At 40.9% G+C, this 21,117-nt stretch overlaps 2 protein-coding genes across 2 annotated transcripts; one reads left to right on the top strand and one right to left on the bottom strand.

The window, feature by feature from the left end:
* Positions 1-1,658: 1,658 nt before the first annotated feature.
* Positions 1,659-13,492, top strand: baiap2l2a (BAR/IMD domain containing adaptor protein 2 like 2a). The gene is made up of 14 exons (XM_076080080.1): positions 1,659-1,804; positions 2,229-2,304; positions 3,938-4,024; positions 5,439-5,500; positions 5,610-5,681; positions 5,945-6,025; positions 6,143-6,271; positions 7,366-7,473; positions 8,359-8,425; positions 9,138-9,321; positions 10,028-10,093; positions 11,353-11,548; positions 12,929-12,969; positions 13,411-13,492. Exons 1-14 carry the CDS (start codon positions 1,751-1,753, stop codon positions 13,490-13,492), a joined length of 1,305 nt encoding a protein of 434 aa, XP_075936195.1. The 5' UTR covers positions 1,659-1,750.
* A 2,427-nt stretch (positions 13,493-15,919) lies between these two features.
* Positions 15,920-17,600, bottom strand: pvalb6 (parvalbumin 6). The gene is made up of 4 exons (XM_076080079.1): positions 17,540-17,600; positions 16,968-17,100; positions 16,746-16,855; positions 15,920-15,945 (listed from the first exon to the last, which is right to left on the bottom strand). Exons 1-4 carry the CDS (start codon positions 17,598-17,600, stop codon positions 15,920-15,922), a joined length of 330 nt encoding a protein of 109 aa, XP_075936194.1.
* Between the last annotated feature and the right edge of the window lie 3,517 nt (positions 17,601-21,117).

The raw sequence follows: 21,117 nt of genomic DNA, 5'->3' as shown, positions 1-21,117 counted from the left end.
TCCGACTGAGGCTTATGTAAAACAGAAAATGATGACCAGCTATCAAGATACATTCAATTAACATGTTTTATTACATTTTATACAAAATATTGGGACACTGCTGTTCTTTTTTCCCGGTGCGAGTGGGTTTTTGACATCCGAAGTGATTAAAGTACGAGGATTAGGGTTATAGGATTTTTAGCACATATGACCACTGAAATCTGCATTAACCAATCAAAAAGGAGAACTATTAGTGGTGTTACTGTATTAAAGGATTGGGATCACAGATTTCAAAATATGCTTGAATTACAAATTCACTTTGTGACAGTTTTATAGAAGTCACTTTCATTTATGTAGCCCAGAATCCCGTCGACATGTTTTAATTTTGTTGTGCTCTGAATTAAAATCTGCTCCATGGGTCCAAAGTCCTCCATTGTCTAAAACCTGTAACACTAACAAGTGATCACCAAACGCCAAATATGTTACGGTGAACATGGGCACTGTAGTTTATTTTGTGTCAGTCCCACAGACACCATCCTGCTGCTGTAAATACGAAAAGTGCAACAAATGTGTGTTAATCCGCACATGAAAATAGTCCCTAAAATGTACAACACATCCTCATGTTTGAGCAGTACAGTGCAGTACGAATGAAAACAATACAAGACATGAATGTCACATATTGTACAATCACAAATTGAAATAAGGAATTTGAAAAATAAATATTAATTGAAATATTTGTAATGATAGATCCTGATCACATTTGGCTGTTGTCATACATCCAAACACATCTAACAATCAGGTAATCACAGATGGTCCAACATCTGTGAGAGGATAAGGCTGTAATCATTGACCATTCACAAAATCCGGGAATCTTTCCTATTTCTGAGCATAATTCTCCACTCGGTTAATGACGGACCATCTCTCGTATACTACAGTTCCCAGTTGACCAAACCATACGTTCACTGGGGGCAAAGCTCAGCTCTGAATAGTAGATTTGATTCATAACCTCAAACTGGACCGGTCTAATCTCCCTGGATATTTTCTTTCGATTCCTCAAGATTTCTATCCACGCCTCCTCAGAAAATGAAAAACACTTTTGAATCTATTTCCCATGTCGCTTTAAGATTAGATGACTTTGTAAATGAGTGATTCAGAAGCATGGGGCAGTATTTCCCTTTCCAAATAAACCCAGAATAGACAAGGGAGTGTTTGAGTCCGGGGGGTTGAAGTATTTGAGCCCAACTAAAAGGTGTCTCATTTGAACCTTCAAAGCTGATGTCAGGGTAGATCAAACTGCTATTTTAGAGCTGTGAATGACTTCACATTAACCCCCTTCCAAGACAAGGAGAATCCTGTTAAGCTCAGGATTCAGCCAAATACCTAAAGACAGATCTAAGAATGGATATTAATGACTCATTTCTAAAGATATACCTGTAATGATTTCATGAAAACAGATCTCTGTTATAGTCTTAAATAAAACATAAAATGTGGCAAGTACACAAACACACACGCACAGGCCTGTCAGGGTTTACAGCATATGTCCGTGTGTTTTATGGTCGAACCATGTTTAATTATTTACTCCAGTCTTTCTCAGGCCACAGTGGTGTCAGTTACCAGCACACTCACCCGCCGCCTCCTCTCCTCAACTCCAAGTCCAGTTCAATGCTATCAACTCTTATCTCACAGACGCTTTGGAACATTCGCTGGATGGTTTAAGACCCGGAGAGCCTCTTGAGGTTTCACAGACGGCTGCACTGTTTCGGATACAAACATGTCGGGGATGAATAGTGATCAGCTGCATCGCTCCACCCTGAGGATTTACTCGGTAAGCAGCAGATTCTTTGCGTGGGCTCAAATTGGACGACAAACTTACCTGTGAGACACACGGAGTGGCCTGTCATGTTTTGTTATTGCTTTTTCAAGTGACAAGCTTCTAGAAAGTTTCTGGAAAACATAGGAATATGTCCTGGTTACTGAGGAGTGAAGCTCAGTTAGACCTTTTTTCTTTTTTTTTTATCTGAAGTGAACACGATGTGAATGCACAAAGTCATTTTCAAATTCAGGGAGTATTTCCTCTGCTTGAGTCTGAGGCTGTCTGTGCTCTGATGTTGGGGGTTTGTGCTCATAAATACAGATTAAATTAAAGATGGATTTGATTGATTCTCCTTTAGGCGGGTCTTAAAGTTCCTTTGACTTTCAAAAGCTCAACAGAAACTGTGATGTGCGTGTGTGTGTGTTTTTCCAAACAGAGCTTGATGGATGAGTTCAACCCAAGCCTACAGAAACTGGTCTCACTGGGTAACAGCTACGTGCATGCTTTCCAGGGTAAGATTAAAAAAAAGACACACAATGTGCTGAAGAGACTCACTCCCTATTATGTCATTTGTGTGTGACGTCCACACAGCTACCTTTACGAGTGCAATAAACTAAACAAACTCTAATTGATTTCCCTGCAATATGGGAGCTGTCAGACATCTATCTCACTAGACATAATTCTAAAGTCCATATGCTTTGGGGATATCCTGGTGCCATTACAGCCTTGATTATGGGCCTGTAACCAAGGCCTGCAGAGGCTGTGATTATACCAACACAGCTACACATTTCCATATACAGAGGCAGGGATTTAGGATACTGTATGTCGTCTTGAATTTATTTCTACGCTCTTTATCCGACTGTGTGTCATTTAGTTCCTGTAAGGAAGAGAAGAGGTCAGGATGAAGCTTTTAATTTGAATCCGAAAGCGCAGTAATTGCGTTCATATTTTATGTCTCAGTTATCCGCGTCATAATCACCTCTAATCCCCGTGCAATGCATTAAATGTGAAAGGCTGACATGCAAAGGAAATTCAGCAACAGAGGCGGTTTTTGCACGGTGATGCTTTCACACGTTGTGTTCCATTATAGGTGTTTAATATGTGCGAGGACACTAATGCTACATCCACAACAACTGATTCATATAGTTGCAACCAAAAGCTCCTACAAAAGCACTGCAGAATTAAAAAAAGATTATTATGTCTTCTGTTGCCCACCTTCACAGAGGCTGTTAGTTCACTATGTGTGTTCAGGGCAATGACCTCATGACATGTTTATGAGCTGAAAGAGCAAAAAACAAATGTAACGCATAGATTCTACTGATGCAGCTTCTCCGTATACATTTTTAAAATCAAATTACTGGATGCAGACTCTACATACATCAATTTTTATTAAAGCACCGTCTCGTTCACCATTGAAATCAGTTTGTCTCACAGCCTCTGGGATTGCGTTGTCTGATTGGTTCGCTCCCAAAAACAAGTTATTCTCACCTGCTGAAAAATAAAAGACCAGAAGGACTCCACACAGGGATCTAATTACGTGCTCAAATTACTGAGGCAACACCAGGATGCAGATTAAATTGGGGTCAAGCTGTGATTTGACCACTTTTGACTCTGTCTGCCCTACAAAGGCAGATAGCAGTAGTGAGAGAAAGGCTGAGAGAAAAAGGGGTTTAAAGTTTTCAGGCTGACTGAATAAACTAGCTTTCATCGACCATTTGTTAGAAATCCTCTTTAAATCAATACGATAATGTTATTTACAATTTAGTACATTCAAATGTGTAGTTAAAAAAAACAACTTAAACCACATCAAATGTAATCATGAATTCCACCAGAGTTAAACCTGAGATTTACTGTAAACAAAGCAGCATCAATGGTGGTCAATGAGAGCGAAGAAGGACTTCATGGTTATTGCTTAAGAAAAATGTGATTTCCCTGTGAAAGTATGCTTACTTTTTTTAAGTGAACATATCTCCATTTGATTACAGAAAGATATTTGTGTGTATGGAAATTTGAATTTTTGAATAATTTTATTTTTTTGGGTAATAAATTGGCCTGTTTACCTGCGCTTGTAGTTCCATGCTAGGGAAATGAATTGCACCAAATACATTTGCATTTCAAATGACTGTTGTGTTTGTGTTGTTTCAGCTCTTGCTGTAACAAGTGAGGCCTACTGTAGTGCACTTTCAAAGATCGGAGAAAATGCTTTCCACACCATATCGTCTCGATCCCTCGGTAGGTATGAACACACGTATGAACGCCGTGTGGCAACACAAAGAAGTTATTGCTGTATCGACAATCCAGTATGTGAGCGTTTTGTCTTTGATGCGTTCATGGTCATTGATTAAACTAATTCTTCAGCGTCATGAAGACCAAAGTTTACCCTCTGGCGCGCTTTATTACTCCTTTCACAATTACGAGGACATAGTGCATGTGTAGCGAGAGGGAGTGTGTGCGTGTGTTTGTGTGTAATTAACATATTCTTTGATGTTGAAGTGTGTTAAACATAGCCTGCTTTCATAAGCTGAATTGGTGTGTTTTACAGTGCTTTTAAAGACGTACAACCTTAACCTGACCTGAGGCCTCTATTGGGCTCAAGTCAAGTCAAGAGTTTGGCAGCACTAACTAACTAGATTTCTACTTACAGTACGACAACAGTAGGGTTCAAACACATGTATGTTTAAGTCTGTTTTTTCTGTGAGTTTAAGCCAAGAAGTGTTGCCAGAGTCGGTATCAGATGCCGGCTGGGAACATGAATAATTGACGACGACTCTCACTTTCAGCCGCTCTAAAGGAGAGTCATGTTAGGTTTAGTGGCTGGAGTTAAAGACACTGTCCAAACTGGATCATTAGTCTCCTCTCACTGTACTGTTTCCTCAGTGAGGATGCGACTCCCAGCATGCATTTCAGGGACGATGACAAGCCAAACTAAACAAGTGACACTCTCCAGAATGCAATGTTGTGGCATGATGAAACGTGATATTCAAACCGCTTTGGAAATGGTTTGGAGCTTGCCCCTAGCTATATAGCTCAGCGAAGTTTTTAATCAAGGTTTAAGACAGCAGTTGGCCTTTTACTGGAGGCAACTGTGCTACTGTCACAACAACATTTGGCAGCTAATTCAATACCAGCGAACACAGCAGAAAACAGTGAACATGAACACCATCACAGGTTCAGAATCATCAACACAGACGAAAGGTATTGTAAAAACAATGGCACAGTAACAAGGAAACTGGATGAAAACAAATATAGATTAACTGTCAAGTCAGTTATCTTGGCCTTCTACTCAGGAAGCAACAAGTATCACAAGTGACACATTATTGTTCCAGAACCAAGTACAGCACAGAGATTCATCTGGTAAACAATGCACATAGAGTCCACGAGAGGAAACAAGAAAACACTTGACAGTTGGCCGTGGCAGTTATATAACAAAACGTTAGCCTCACACAGCTAGCACAGTGGCTAGCTTGGTAATAAAGATTCAAAACGTCATTTTCGAGCAGAGGCCTCGTGTTCAAGAGGTTACTGAGTAGATAGAAGTGAACAAAGGGGATGGATTTAATCAGCACAACGGCATTTTATTGTTTTATAGTTGGATATGAAGTAATGATAATAATGTGACATGTAGCCCGATGCAATTGTGTTTCAGGAGATGTCCTGATTCAGATCTCTGAGAGCCAACGACGAGTCACGGCGGAGCTAGACGGAGTCGTAAGTTGCATCAACACACGTATCCGTCCATCACAACCTTTAAATGTGTGACCTAACTCGTATGTTCTCCTTTTTCTCTTGCGTTTAATATGATTTTGTCCCTTTCCAGTTCCGCTGGTTCAGTATGGAGGTGCTTGAGGAGATGGACACTAACATTAAACTGGATAAAGATTACATATCAGTGAGTGAAGGGCCAAAGCACGGGCACAACAAGGTCAAAAGGGCGTCTTACAGATGACAAGCTGTTATCTCATCATCATTGCCAGGAAGTAATGTAAAATGAATAACTGCGGGTTATCATGTGAATCTGTCATTAGAAAGGGCAAACGGCGTTAGAATTAATGACAAAGACCTCTTCATTATAATTTCCACTGGATTGCTGATTGTTACCTGGATGACTGAAATGATTTCGCGCAGACGTGATGTGAGTTGTCTCTCATACAGGGCAGCAGGAAGCACTACGAGATGGAAGTCCGCGACCAGTCAGCAGCTCTGGAGAGGCAGCTGAGGCGAGGAGACAACCAGGTTTCTCTCCGTCTCTATATTTTTGCACCATGGAGCAAAAAATTCAGCACCACTGTATATGAGTATGTCCCTGTACAGTGTATATATATATGAACTGTCAATCATGTGTATCTGCAGGATCTGCAGTATATGAAGTTCCTCAGGGAGAGCCACAACGAGGCTCTGAAGGAGGAGGAGAGGCGATACCGCTTCCTGTCGGAGAAACACTGCGGCCTGATACAATCCATCGCCCACCTCATGAATAAGGTATACAACTTTCTTCGAATAGCATTTATGATCTCAATGTTTCATGGTTTGTTTTGGCTTATTCACCACAAGTGCCAAATGGGTCGGGTTTGTCTTGCAACTCATTTGCAATGGATCTCAGAGGAACAATGATGGGAAGGCGCTCAAAAGAGAATTCTCAACAATGTGTAATGATTACAAGACTTTATCGGTCTCCGTGGGGGAAATTCCTCTCCTTTATAACAAAGGTCAACCACAGAACAGCAGATATGCATTCCAGTTGTTCAGCAGGACTGATGCCACACTAACAGCACTTAGCTGTGTGTTTAAAAAAATGCTGTGTAAGTACATTTATTATTAGAATAACAGGGAGTCTGTTGAACTCTGGACTCCCTGCTCAATTGTTATGGTACCACTCTATTGACCTAATTAAACACCTTTCGTGCCGTAAACCTAACCTCGCTTATCGTAACGAGGCTATCACAAAGCCCTTTGAGACTGTACCAGCGGTTCAGGACTGTTCTGACACGTGTTGTGGCCCCCGAACAAAACCTTAAGTTAATACTTAACAGAATTTATTAACAATGTAAATACAGGGCTTAAGTCAAAATTAGATAAAAAGATAAAAAGTCAGAAAGTCAGAAACATGAGATGAAAAGACAAAATTACAAGATAAAAGAATCATGAAAAAGAAAGGATCAGTAATCAAGAAAGAAATCAATTATAAGATAAAAAATTCTAAATGGTGACATCAAAATCTAAATTATGAGATTAAAAGTCAGAATTTTGACAGTCAAAAACCGATAATATAAATTATTGAGTCTAAATTAAAAGATAAAAAAAACTTTTACCTTTTTATCTGGTGTAAATGAGTTTCCATAATTCTCAGTTTTCATTTTTCAACTTGTTGATCAGACCAGACAAACACAAACAGATGGCATTCTGATAGAAATTGCACACTGACGACTTCTTTCATACAACATTCAAACACAAACACAGCGCACTGTTGCTTATCATATGTAGATAAACTGTTCACGTCTCTTCTCTTGTTGTGCGGCGCTGAACATGAACTTATTCTATGCATCTGTGTGTGTTTTGTGTGTGCGGCGTAGCAGACAGGAGGATCCCTCCAGCAGACAGCTGATGCCTGGAATGAGGAGGTCGATGCTACCAGAGGACCCGAGGCCAGGCGACCCACAGCTGTAGTCAACTCTGTGAGTTCAGTTTATAGAAATCATTCAAGCATGGTGAGAGCTGGATGTTGCATTGGAATCTTTCAAAACTCCAAGAATATGCTGCTGGTGTGAGATATAATCCTGTTTTAGGAGAAACGACTGAGGGAAGATCTGTTTGATTCAAAATGTTTAATTTTTTTGTCTCAATTTGTGCAACAAAGAAAATGGACAATACTCAGCCACCAGTAAATTATTCCAATAATATTCTTGTTACTAGGGGGCCCTCTAGTGGTTGGAGCCTGATTCAATTTGAAATGAGTTTCCTGTTAGAGGGAAGCTTTCTGAGGAGGATTAAACCTGTATCTGAAATAAGAGGACAGAGATTACAGATTGTCTGGCATGTAATAAATGAATATGTGATTGTGATAGGCTAACTTTTTCTGTCCAAACACTAACTTTAGTCAACATCTGAACCTCAATATCGTCTGAATAAACGCATGAGTTACATCCACATCTCAATACAGTGGGATTAACACGGATAATTCACAAACTGAAACCACACGATTCTCCGTGTGAAGGCTGAAATTAACATCGTTTCCTCGTTGGAAGGTGACATGCCGACGAACCCCACAGATCCCACATCCTCTAATAACAATCGCAGGTTTAACGTGGATTCTGTGTTTGTTTTGGTTTGACGGTGGGAATTATCCTTCGCTTCTAACAGAGAGAGAAGCCTGAGAGCCCGAGAAGCCGCTTAGGACACATATTTGAGATGTGCTTCTAGTCACACATGACATACATTACTCATTGTAACATCAAGAATATCCGTCACATCCTTCTTTTCTCGATTATTTTGTTTGTTTACAAGGTATATTAGCATCAGAAAAGATTACTGACAAGCTGTCTGTACCTGTGCATGTGATTGTCGCACAGATGGGGATGAAGGAGGAGATGAGAAGGAGCAGAGAGGAGCTGCCGCTCGGCAACGTCCCATCAAGGGGTGAGGGTTGATATGTCAACCTTTTAGCTGTTCAAGTCCTCAAAACACCTGATAGGTTTTACTTTAGTGCCACATATGTTATGTTTCTTCCTGCCCCTCATGCCTCCGCCAGTGCTCATTTTGATTTCCCTCCGCCACCGGCTTTATCTTCCTTTAAGCCTTTTATCTGTGTTTCCCTCGCTCTCTCTCGTCCATCTTTCTCTCCCTCTTCATAATTTTGCACATCACACACTTTCATATCTCCCCATTTGTAAGTTCCTGTGCATAAAGTCTGTCTAATTACTTGGCTTTGCCTATCTAGGGTAAAAATAGATAAAGCAACGATGTATCAAAAACAGACAACAAATAATTGCCGGAATATTAAATAGCAGCTCATCTCAATTTTGTCCTTCTGAAACATTATGTGCAGCAGGCGTGTTTGCCCAACCGATGCTCACTAGTGAGATAAACAAAGCCATGCACCCTCTTTGGTATAATTCATTGAAATGCATCCCCTGTCCCTGAAATGATTTTAGAAAGATATTCAGTAGTCTGCTCACCCTTTGAGTTATGATTTCCAGGGCCATAATTAAATAAATAAATCCTTTTCGCTTATAGTTTTTAATTAATCATCTCACCAGAGATCCTTCTTGGCAATTTACGCTTGTTTATCATCTAACTTGTGCTTTAACAAACTGTCCTCAGTGCACCTAAGTGTTTAATTTCTCTCCAGCTCCGTCTCCCCAAGGAAGCATTTCTCGCCCTACAGGAGGCAGATCCACCAGGGCCCGGGTGGCCCACCAGCCTGGTGGCTCCAACCCCACCCTGCTGCCCTTCACCAGGGGAGAGATGATAACCGTGCTGGTCCAACAGCCCAGAAACGGCTGGCTGTATGGACGTGCTGACAGCAGTTCACGGTGAGTGTGTGCGTGTCTGTCAAGGTTGCTTCACCACTGTCTATCTGTACCCATTGTTAATGTCTGTCACAGTACAAAACTGTAAATCAGCCTACTTTATTTTGCTGTACTTTCTGCTTCTCGCGATTACGGTTCTGTAAGTCTACTGACAAAGATTTTACATTTATTGTTCTGGACACAGTCCCTTTATTATAAGGAAAAATGAAATGGTGAGAAACTTTTATACACGCAACCATTTGCAAGGAGTAAGAAACAGCGACAAAATGACTGGAGAGACATTTAAAGAAGAATAACACATTAAAGGCTAAAAGGAGAAACAGAAAAGCAAAATAAAACATTCTATGGCAACGCTAGCTGCTCTGGGATGCTGTACTGAGCTAAATGCTAACAACAGTATGCTAATATGCTTACAATGATAATGCTAACATGCTAATATTTAGCATAATGCTTTCTATGTTAACCATCTGAGTTTAGCGTGTTAGCCTGACACATTTTCTAATTAGCCGCAGCGCTAAACCCAAAGTGCTGATGTCATTAGTTTAGCAAGTGTCTGATAATAAACCAAGTATATTATAAGTATATGAACCAACCAGTATTGGACACATTCAAATTTTGACCTTCAGTTAATTAGGATTCATCCTCTGGGGACCGTGAATATCTGTACAAAATGTCATTGCCTTTTACTTTCTCTCTATTTTGTTTTCAGTGAAGGATGGTTTCCAGTCACCTATGTGGAAGCATTGGATGATCCTCCAAAGACAACCCGCTCTGGGTAAACATCCAATAAAATGTGTTCAACAAGTATGACTGTCAAATAACAATAATGTCACGCGAATGACAAGCTGTTAGAGAAATGATTGACATATCTTACTGACTGTTACTATGCCAGCATGGTGAAATGTTTTAAGGTCTACCATACTGTCAATATAAAGTTACAGCCTACAGCCGGTTAGCTTAGCAAAAAGACTGGAAATAAACAGCTAGCCTGGCTCAGTAGAACGTAACAAAGTTTGCGTATCAGGACCTCTAAAGCTAACTAATCGACATGGGGTGACGTCCGAAGGTTAAAAACAGTCCATTGTGGTTTAATGGAGGTTTGCTGGACTATTTCTTTGCCGGGCTCCGTTATTTACGGGAGTCTTGTCGTCACCGTTAGGTTGTCAGACAACCAGCGTAGAATCTAGGAAATTACTAAAGTGACATAGCATATTATTTGCTGTTGAAATATTACTTTAATAGCCCCAGTCACATTACGGAGGATCTTTTGAGTATTCACGATTTTAATAGTGGCATTCATTGCATATTGGCCATAACTGGTTACTCTGCTAAGCTAGTTACTAGTCATGATGACAAACAAACATCTAGTCATGCATTTCAGAACTACAAACAGATTTACAGCTGCTCCCATGTTACTCTTCGTACTGAATTTACATCTACGGTACTTGTGTTGTGATTTTCGAAGTGTTTGAAATGCTGCTTGTCTTGGTCCCACAGGGTTCAGCATCATATTTGTGTGTCTTACCTCCCACAATTCAAAGAAGCAATTCATTCTTTATTTGCAGCCATTAAGACGAGATGGAGAAACTTAAAAGCCCAACATTTTCTGCATAATGTTTGCCTTTCAAACCTGATACAGGACATATTTTGCAGCTCCCCCAGGCTCTCCTTATTGTTTTATGGGCCCAACACTTTTAAAAGAGGGTCAGTATGAAGCTCAGGCCTGGAATAATAACATGAACTATTTGAGATAATTGGGTGACCCATTGCTGTGAGCAAAACCAATAAGAAGTTTAAACTAAAATGTCAGTCACTGTGGACACATGCCACATCTAAAAGCTTAAAATGTGAATGCACTGAGCTTATGAATTTGACATATTTCATATACTTCAAAATGGAAAACAAGATATAACTCATATTTACTGTGTTCATATCTAATATATATTTAACTATGAAACACAATTATCATTTCAAGAGGAACGAGTGAAAAAAAATCACTACACTGGACAACTAATTTGAGTTTTGTAATTTCAGTAGCTCCTCTCTCAGAAGCAGCAGCAGCAGCAGCAGCATGAGCAACCTGATCGACCAACCAGGAAGCAGCAGCTGCAGCGGAGCCTCGCCCCCTCCGCCTCCACCTCCACCACCTTCATCTTCATATAAACAGTATGAGATGCGACCGATCACACCGACACCGAACAGAAGGGCCGAGTCTAATTCAGAAAAGAAGGTACATCAATGTCAATCATTTTTCTCTCTTCTTCTGTGGTCTTTCGGGGCTACTTTTTATGAGACACCTTGTCTGTATCGTTTGTACGATGTAACTAATATCTTTATCAGTGGTTAATAAATCTTTTATCAATAAGTTTTAAATTAGCCATTAATAAGAACAACTTTCTACTTGGTAATAATACAGTTTGATGGGTTTTCACTTTCTCATCAAACAATCTCAATAAGTAATAAGTCATGAATATAAGAGTTTGATCCATCAGGTCTGCAGTTGTAGTGTTTATATGCTGTTAATAAAAATAAGTTATCACATGGTTTAGATTTTTACCAACCCAAAAGTTTCTCATTATCAGTCTTTTACCTATAAAGCATTAGTGAGTGATTCCCTTTAGTGAAGGTGCCTTATAAGAGAGAGCTACCGTACTACATCGATTTGTACTTCATTAACAAACGGTGGCATGAAGGAGGACAGCTCTGATAACACATAGTTTTTACATCTTTGGTGGTGTTTGCCAGTCTGTCCAGCAGGGGCACTGTGGCAAGGTGCTGCTCTCCACGGCTCCACACCCGTATTTCTGGTGGATGCAGGGAGGAAGCTCCAGCTGCTGATGGTGTATGGGCGAGGAGGTTGTGTGCATGTGTGCGCGTGTGTGTGTGTGTGCTCTTGTTTTTGCATGCTGTAACTTGAGACTATTAGACTGAGGACCTATTTGAAGTACTGGTGACTAAACAGGTCTGATACATAACCTTTAGGTTGCTGCAGTGTGATAATACTTTTTAATGTGTTTCCTCTGCGGTGATAATCAAGCACACAGCAGTTTGAAAAGCATTTCTGTTTCTGTCGGGGACCTGCAGAGAGCTCAAGGTATAACTGGCCCTCTTTAACTGGGATATGTTGTTTTATAAAAACGACTGATATTAAAACAAATCACATCATACCAGTATTCCAAGAATGGTTGGTATATTTAAGGGACAACAAGTGAGATATCTTTTTCACAATCGCTCAGGATGACCCCAAATATTTGGTCGTTGGTCAAAGCACATTGATTATATCTCACTGTGACATTGATGCATTTTCCTTGATGTCTCTGCATGGTCTCTTCTGTCGCTCCGTTGTCAATCTCTATTGTAAAAATATGATTTAGCAGAGTGTGTCAACTGGACACACTCTGAGGTGTGTGTGTGTGTGTGTGCGTGTGTGTGTGTGTGGAGCTGACAGGCACAACACATCAATGAGCAGCTTGTGGGAGGACCGACTGAAAGCAGAAGGGCGAAGGGGTCGAGGGCCGGAGCCTGCCGAGCCTCCATTAGCGCGTCTATGTTTTCTATGGTTTGGATCGGCCTTCACTCACCCTTACCTTTCTCGTACTTTTTTCCGCAGAGATCAAAACCACATGGATCACAGCCAGAACTCTTCCCGAGGTAACATTAATGTACCTGTGGCTCTCACACTCTCTCATTCTCTCGGGTTGTAATATGTGTAAATGGACCTCGTGTTCTCTTCTGCAGAAAATAATGATATTTTTGAAGCATATCATGAACCCATTAATATACTGGCAGAGAACAACAGATGAGGGCAGTGATCTAAATGGCACAGGATTGCTTTCCTTCCATTAGAGTTTGAAGTGCAGTTTAGTGCCGAAGCCGTTTCAGTCACGGCCATGTGGGAACCATGTCTATCACTCTCACCATCATTTCAGCTGAACAGTTTGTTAGATGAGGCTGGAACAGTGTGAAATGAAGTTCTCATTTCTCTTGCTATAACCTTCACCATGAGGCTCAAAGATGCTTTTTCTCCACCCTGCCTCTTGTCTTTTTCTCCTCCTCCAACATCCATTTCCTTCTCTCCTTTTCATTTTGAAGGGGCACCAACCCGTTTGCCACAGTTAAGCTGAAGCCCACGTCCACCGATGACAGATCGGCCCCGAGTCTATATCGACGATGACATCTTCACCCCGAAACAAAATGCTTTTGTCGAGCTTGACAGTTCATTCTTGACCTTCGAAATGGAGTATATGTGTGAGTGGAGGCTGTCTAGTGTTTTCCTACTTTCAAACAAGACTCGGTTTGTTAAGAGACACACAAAGCTGGAGAAAGAGGACAGAAAAATGTATGAATATTTTATGATTTTTGGGTTCGCACAAGGACTGTTGGTGTATATTTTTAGATCTTGGTAAATTACAACAAACATTGTTCTTTAAGGCTATAATGGTTTTATCTTGTTGGCTATTTCATAATTGGCTCTGGTTTTAACATTTGTATGGAAGTAAGACTGAATCACTATCAAACAATGTGTTCATGTAACATAAACAAATTGACTCCTTCCTTCTCTGTGTTTTCTGACATTCTGACAATGAAAGATATGAGAGTGACTTATATGTTCCACTTGGAAATAAATGATTACCGTCTACGATGTGTTAGTGTACAGTTGATGTTACGAGTCAGTGCTGAGACATATGTCCTTTGTAGCTCAGCGATGGATGCGTGATAAATAATCTTTGTCATTGTATTGCACCTCCACCATTGTTCTCTGCATGGTCCGCATTAATACATATTCATTGCATTACTAATTTACTTTGGAAAATGGCTTTATTTCAAATGTTACCTCTGGCAGATAATATAATATGTTAATTCTTTTTTTAAAAGGACGAAAATGTAGTCTGAGCCAGAAACGTAATGAAAAATGCAATGCGTTCATGGATAATGTAATACCGTCTTTATAGCATCATATAATTACCTACACCCATTCATTGAGCTTTTTCAGGTCACATTTTTTACTGATGGCAGAAGGATGATATTTATTAATCAAACAAAAAAAAATAGCTTGAAAATAAGTTGTTACCTAATCAAAAATAGTGACATTAAAACACCAGTTAAAGCCCCCGGCGACTTCATTTCAAATATTTAGTATTTTTTGTAAAATGAAAAAAGTTAAAGTTAAAAGTTAAGAAGCTAAAAAAAAAAGAAAAAAAAAAAGCTAAGTTAAAGTTCAGTTTAGTTGTCTTTCTTGTGAACGACACCGACCTCAGCAGTCTAGTGCCTTTCTGAGCTTAACAGTCTTTTAAGTGATAGCCTCTAAGCTTCAGATCTGTGTTTATTTGCTCAGGCAGTAAAATGGCCTACTAAAGAGGATTCCCGCGTTGCCTATTTGGGTCCTCCGCCGGGGATACTTAACCCAAATTGAACCTCAGCTTGAATCCAATTCTGCTAATGGCTTGACAGCACGGCTCGGCTAAACTAGCACAGCGCTTCTCAATAAAGACTCTTTGGCGAGTGGACTAATGTGGCCTCAGCCTCCTTTTTCCTCATTCAGCGAAGTGACATTCATAATGCAGCATAGAGCGCAGAAAGATGCTCCTCAGTGATCTGTGATTGTGCGGAGTTTGTCTTCATGCAGTTTCTTTCCCTGCTGTCACTGCTTCCACGACACAGCCGATGCTAATGAATACTAACAAATGACGCCGGAGGGTAATTTTGACCTTCTTTAAGTACACTCCTTTATACATTACTGGGTTGCTGTCAAGATATGCTTCGCTTGCTCCGCTTGGTAGAAGTGACAGAGAAATAGAGAGAGACGGAGAGCTGGATTGAGAGTGTAGAATCAGATAAGAGCGTCACATCAAAGAAGGGAATTAACAGAGGAGTCAGTGTTCTCGAGGCTTTGTTTTTTTCTCTCAATTTTATTCTTTCACAGCTTGACCTCTTTCTTCTTTTGGTATGTTTTACAACAGCTCATTACCAGAGGAGAAAGGGATGGAAAGATAGATAGATGGATGGGTGGAGGGGGGGTGGTGGTGTGGGAGGGAATGCAGGAAGGGTACAGTGCCAGGCAGGAGTGAAATCGACAGAGAGAAAAGAAAGACAGAAAAATGGAAAAGAGGGGAAGCGAGAGGAAGTGTTGGCTAAGAAAAGAAAGAAGTTGAAGTCAGAAATACGGAAGGACATTAGGGTCTTCCTTTATTAATCTCTATTCTCTTTAAATATCTACTTTCTGCTTTAAAATGTGAGGTTTATTCCTGCAGGCATGTTTTATATCTATACATGAACAGCGACAAGAACAGTTTGTATAAAAAAAGGGTCAAATAAATAGGATGAATATAGCTGCGGGGTCATCTGAAGAGGAGCGTGGCACACCACAGCTTACTTCCTTTAGTGCAGCATTGCATTTCTAGCGAAGACATCCAGGGGGGGGGGGGGGGGGGAGGAAGAGGAGTGTATGTAGCAGCAGTCGGCTGCAGCCTTGTTGGCTGGGAGTCAGGCTGGGGTGGTGAGGCCCGGGTGCAGGGGAGGAAGGGGGGGCCAGCGAGTGTCGGGATGTAGCGGTGGCTGGGAGGTGATCTCGGAGTGCTAGTCAGTCACACTGGGTGACTATTTATTCTTTCACCATGGCAGCGAACTCTGCAAGAAAGGAAGAAAAACAACACAAAATTTGTTACGATTAGTTATTTTCACTTTATATTTAAAAATAATGTACAGTGAAAATGGTGTCCACGTTAGGTCAGGTCTCAAAATTTGATCCAAAAGTTACTGATGCTTTGAAAAATGCTAATAGTAATACATACAGTGAACAATTTGTAGTTAGGGACTGTACACAATTAGGCGGGAAAGTGGGGTCGAAAAATGGGAGAGTTATGCATTATTTACTTTTTGATTTGTTTTCAATGTGCACCATGCATCATGAATGTTTTGTCAGGGCTTTTAATTTCCAGTAGATAGTAGGACTAAAATGTTTTAAGAAACAGTCAAATTGGGATACAATATGTAACATTTTCTTTTCACTCGCAGTCACAGTCACGTTAACTTTATTCTTATCTATGATAAATTTAAACCTATCATAAAGAGTTAAACCTTAAATGTAATGCATGTCGGGCACAACCCGACCAGTCCTACTAATGGGTGAAGTGAAAGCATTACAACGCTGCTGCCCCATTAGCTCATTCATTGACAGTGGTGATGAGTGTTTATTGGTTCACAAATTGGAGAGCAGCTGCGATGAAGAGAATGCACCACTTGTTATTTTTACCATCATTTTGTCAGTTGCTAATTTCACTCCTAATGTTGTTGTGGATAGTCCCTTAATGAGTCGACTCATGCTATCGTGTATGTGTGTGTGTAAGTGTGTGTTCTCTCCACAATCCTTTTGCTTGGTGTCTGTTTGTGTGACCTGGTGACGCTCCCACTAATACAACAATGTTTACCATCCACTCCAATCTTGCCGTCACCATCCTTGTCGGCTGCTCTTAAAAATTCTTTGGTTTCCTTGTCTGTCAGGTCCCGGCCATCTTTGGCGAAACCCTGCAGGACGAATCTAAGCAGGGACAGAAAAGCAGAAAGGAAACATGTCCCAGAACATTTGTTGCATCCTTTGGGTTTATATGTGTGTGCGTGTGTGTGTGTGTGTGTGTGTGTGCTTGTCTCACTTGAGCTCCTCCTCCTCTATGAAGCCGCTGTTGTCAGCGTCCAGCACCAAGAAGACCTTCTTCACTTCGTCAAAAGACTTGGCCTTCAGACCGACCATCTCGAAAAACTTCTTTTGGTCAAAGGAGCCAGCAACTGCGCACACACACACACACACACACACACACACACACACACACACACACACACGGAGGCACACAGGCATACAAACACAAAGATGCTAAATGTCAATACTTTACAAACATTTCTTTACGTTTCACAAAAAATATAGACTTTTTGCATTGAAAGGTTTTTCATGTTAGTGTGCAAAAACACAGATTTTCTATCGGATATCAAAATGCTTGAAATGACAAAACATGATTTCTCCAAAGTGCAATTTAAATAATTGACACTGTTGGCCATGACATAAACCCATATGGTTGTTATAGTACCTAAGAGAGTCATGTATTTCTTTGTTCTATAACAATAAGGACATTGTATAGAGAATAAATTATTATGGGAATACAGTTTGGGGCTAAAAACAAACACTTCTAGAACCAGCTGCCATTGGCCAGATCTGGCAAATTGCTTTTACCTGCAAATGCATCTAGAGATTTCTTGATGTCATCAGCGTTGAGAATGCTGCTCATTGCCATCTCAGCTGTTGAAGAAAATTGAGATGAGAATAAAAATACAGAGGAGAGGGCGACAGAGAAGGAAGAGAAGGACAGAGGTTAAAAACGAGGTCGATAGAGAGCAGAGAGAGAACTCAGAGACTTTCTCCTGTTACACTGGTGACACTGTAGAAATGGAGCAGGAAACCAGGACATGTGGCAAGTGACAGACTGAATCAGTGACCGTCGAAGAGGAGTGACAAAGGGAGAGAGGGGGAGATATTGTAGAAAGGGGAAGATATACCGGAGCAGGACGGAGTTGAGAGCAGGAGGGGGAGGAGGTTTGGTTGTGGTGCTATGGGACGTGTCAAAATTAAGATATGACGGAACCAGAACAACCAGGGTGGTGTCCTTGTCGGTGTCTTAATCTGTCTGATATCAATGAGCTGTTAAAGATGAAAGCAGGGCACCGAGTCAGCTGTGTCTGAAATACCATAGGAGAATCCAGTTTGTCAGGGGGAGAACCGTCTTCTACCTCACACTATGAAAGGTGAACCCGGCACTAAGCGGCTAATTTTGCTCAAACTAAACATGCAAAGAGAGACATCTTCATATAAAAAGCCTGCTTCTTGGTCCAGCTTCCCAGCTCAATGGACTTTTTCCAGACTAACATCTCTTGTTGACAAGACTAGAACTCCGCATCTAAAGCGTGACATCAGCGACACATAAGCTGTACTGAAGCATCAAGTCCTTTCAACAAACTCTGACTTAAATTTGGTCGCCATTTTCCTCAGAACGGGCCGCTGACAGCTGCCAGCCACACTGTCTTCAACAGACGGACTAATATCAGACATTTACTGGTTTTTAAGTAGGCTCCATGAGGAGTATACAGGAACAGAACAGTGTCACATAGCGAGCATAAAAAGAGTGTGGATGGATACTTTGATATCTGTTCTGTGAGTTGGGAGATTGACGGACATCAAAAACACTTCTAAAAAGGATTTTTGTTTGGGTTTTTCCCCTCGGATATTTTAGTGTAGAACAAAGTGGTACACTGACAGACATTGCCATCCCCAGAGCCATGAAGCCAGCATGGCTAAAGACCTGCACTTGTGAGATGTGGTCTGGCTTTTCAAGGATACTGGGATCCTGTGTAGGAGAACGTACTGTAAACCCCTGAGCTCTGAGCCATAGAAATAGAATAGGAGTAGAACAGACATTGAATTGTTCTCTTCGCTCAGTAGACTAGAACAAAAAAAAAAGTCAATTGGTTGTTAGTTGTTGCGGTGACAACACAGGTCAGTGGGGCTTTAAAGTGTTGACGCAACTCGCCGGGAAGAGAGCGGATGCAGCGGATGGCTGGCTAGTTAGCTACGTAGCTTAACCTTCTCCGTAGTGGCGGGGAGTGAGGCGGAGGGACCGTTAGACCCAGTGCTGCCGCTGGCCACCAACTGTTTGGTTAATTTCCTGTAACCAATGGAGCATTAAAGCTCGGTGGAATTAGCATGTTAACTAGCTAGTTTGCTGATTCCATCAAACATGGTTTTACAGTTTGTAATTCCATCCTGCTACGTTGATATGATTGGGAATGTCCAATTCTATTCCTTTGTCCTAAGCTTACTGCAGTTTATCTGCAGTGGACCCTGGAGCTCTTGGACAAAAATACAAAAAAAAAAACCTTTTTGTTGGTGAGGGCAGCTTACTAGATAATAAATTAAACATCTTTCAACCTTTCATCTCTGATGTTGATGCAAAGCAGGGTGGACTGAAATGTCTCATAGAAAGGTCACAGTAATGGTAGGGTATTAGCATCATCCTTGGACCATCATCATCATCACTATGCTCCCTGTGTGCGGCCTATAATGCTGAGCTGGCCAATATCATCATCATTGCCCTGTCCTTCTCAGTGGGAATACAGTCTGAGTTGCCTGTACATTTCCCTGTGTTTTGCCGCATCACGCCTCAAGCAGTCCAACTGTTGTAATAACATCTGCTTCGTAGTCTGCAACACTGTGGATTTATGAGGCTAATAATCACAGAAACACAATGCTATTCATGTGGGTTATATTCTAGAACTGTAAAATATTTACCACAGTGTGGGGAAATCAACCGCAATTAAGAGATAACCTAGAGGATGGTAAATATGTTGCATACAAATTAAATGTATCCTGGCTAGATTTTTAAGTGTTTTTGATATTAGCTACCAACAGCTAAATGCAGTGTTTCTATTGGAAGTAGTTCAATGTTCTCTTCCATTGGTGTCACACTCCACTTCAGTGACGTACGAGCTTCTTGGTGTTATCTAGTTCAGTAACATACTGCTGCACACACAGATCAATACTGAACACTGCTTAACTTGTGTGGCCACACATCCAATCTTTTACCACTATAAAAGCACAACCTCCTTCTCTGACCTTTACCACAAAAGGTGTCCGCGGGGAAAAGAGACAATTCGCCGAGATAAGATTGATTCACCGAGATATCTCAGTGTAGTGTGCTGCCAGTGGAACTGTCCAACGTACACCACATTGATTTATTTAAAGGAAATGAAGTATAAAGGCCAATTGCGTTTGCACTGCGGTTTGTCTCTGAAGATTCTTGATCTCAGTCAGTCAGTTTTACCTTCTTCAATGGTTCAGCTAGTCCACCTGCTAAATTCAGCGTCATGTTTCATTCACTAGAACTCTGATTTAACATATCAGCAGTCACAAACATAGCGTTCACTCACTTTACATGGAGCTAAAATTCATACCGAAGTATGTTAAATCATGTTGGCCGAATGAGTCAGTGTCTGTTTAAGCTCGAGTAGATGTTTACCAGTAAGCTTGGCTTCATTAAATTTAACAATATTTCCCCCCGACAGAGGGGACTGTTGAGCACTTTATTTACCTCATTGTCATGCATTTAAAATATTAATTAACTTAAACAAACAGACTTTTCACAATTCACTTAGTGTGATAAATTTGTCTTCACAAAGCAGAATTCTGATTTAATGAAATCACGTGTTATAAAGATTGCGAAGTCGTGCTGACTGCTGGTGTTTCGAGATGTATGTAGAGGAGTAACGTTACAAAGTTTATTTAAGTTAGTTAACGGAAGAGCTGTTAAAGTTAAATATATAGGAGTTGTACAAAGTCATATGCTATGATTTAGGAGTGACACAGGGACACGGGGACCCCAGATCTGTTAAATTGAGCAATAAGTTAATGGTTTCTAGCAGTCACTGGACTCCAAAAACCCCAGTGTGTGTTTTTGGAGCAATGGGGTCAGCCCCCTCATGTGTGTGTGTGTGTGTTACTGGTTGTATGTGAGGTGTGAGATCTGTTCACACTGATGTCAGATATGGGTAATTTCAAGCCCTGTAACGTGAACGTAGCCCAAACTCACAAGGGAGGGAGGGTGCTAACGAGGTACAGGTGACAGCAGGTCTAATGAGGGACAGGTGAGAACAATCAGGGAGGGCAATTAATCACACAGGCGGGAAACACACACAAAGACAGGAAGTGAAGTGCTCTGCAACGAGAGAGGAGGTGGGTATCAAAATTAGACAGGAAACATT

This window comes from Anarhichas minor, unplaced genomic scaffold, assembly GCF_050575085.1.
Source record: "Anarhichas minor isolate MPS153535 unplaced genomic scaffold, ASM5057508v1 ptg000007l, whole genome shotgun sequence".
In the NCBI taxonomy this organism is placed as follows: domain Eukaryota; kingdom Metazoa; phylum Chordata; class Actinopteri; order Perciformes; family Anarhichadidae; genus Anarhichas; species Anarhichas minor.
This window is presented reverse-complemented; position numbering and strand designations above follow the sequence as displayed.

Excerpts from the sequence above, each read along its gene's own strand:
- baiap2l2a (XM_076080080.1), top strand. The coding sequence starts at position 1,751 with ATGTCGGGGATGAATAGTGATCAGCTGCATCGCTCCACCCTGAGGATT. Across the intron at positions 8,426-9,137 it reads CGGCAACGTCCCATCAAGGG|CTCCGTCTCCCCAAGGAAGC; the intron begins GTGAGGGTTGAT and ends ATTTCTCTCCAG. Across the intron at positions 11,549-12,928 it reads AGTCTAATTCAGAAAAGAAG|AGATCAAAACCACATGGATC; the intron begins GTACATCAATGT and ends TTTTTTCCGCAG.
- pvalb6 (XM_076080079.1), bottom strand. The coding sequence starts at position 17,600 with ATGGCAATGAGCAGCATTCTCAACGCTGATGACATCAAGAAATCTCTA. Across the intron at positions 17,101-17,539 it reads ATCTCTAGATGCATTTGCAG|TTGCTGGCTCCTTTGACCAA; the intron begins GTAAAAGCAATT and ends GTGTGTGCGCAG. Across the intron at positions 15,946-16,745 it reads CGGCAAGATTGGAGTGGATG|AGTTCGCTGCCATGGTGAAA; the intron begins GTAAACATTGTT and ends CCTTTCTTGCAG.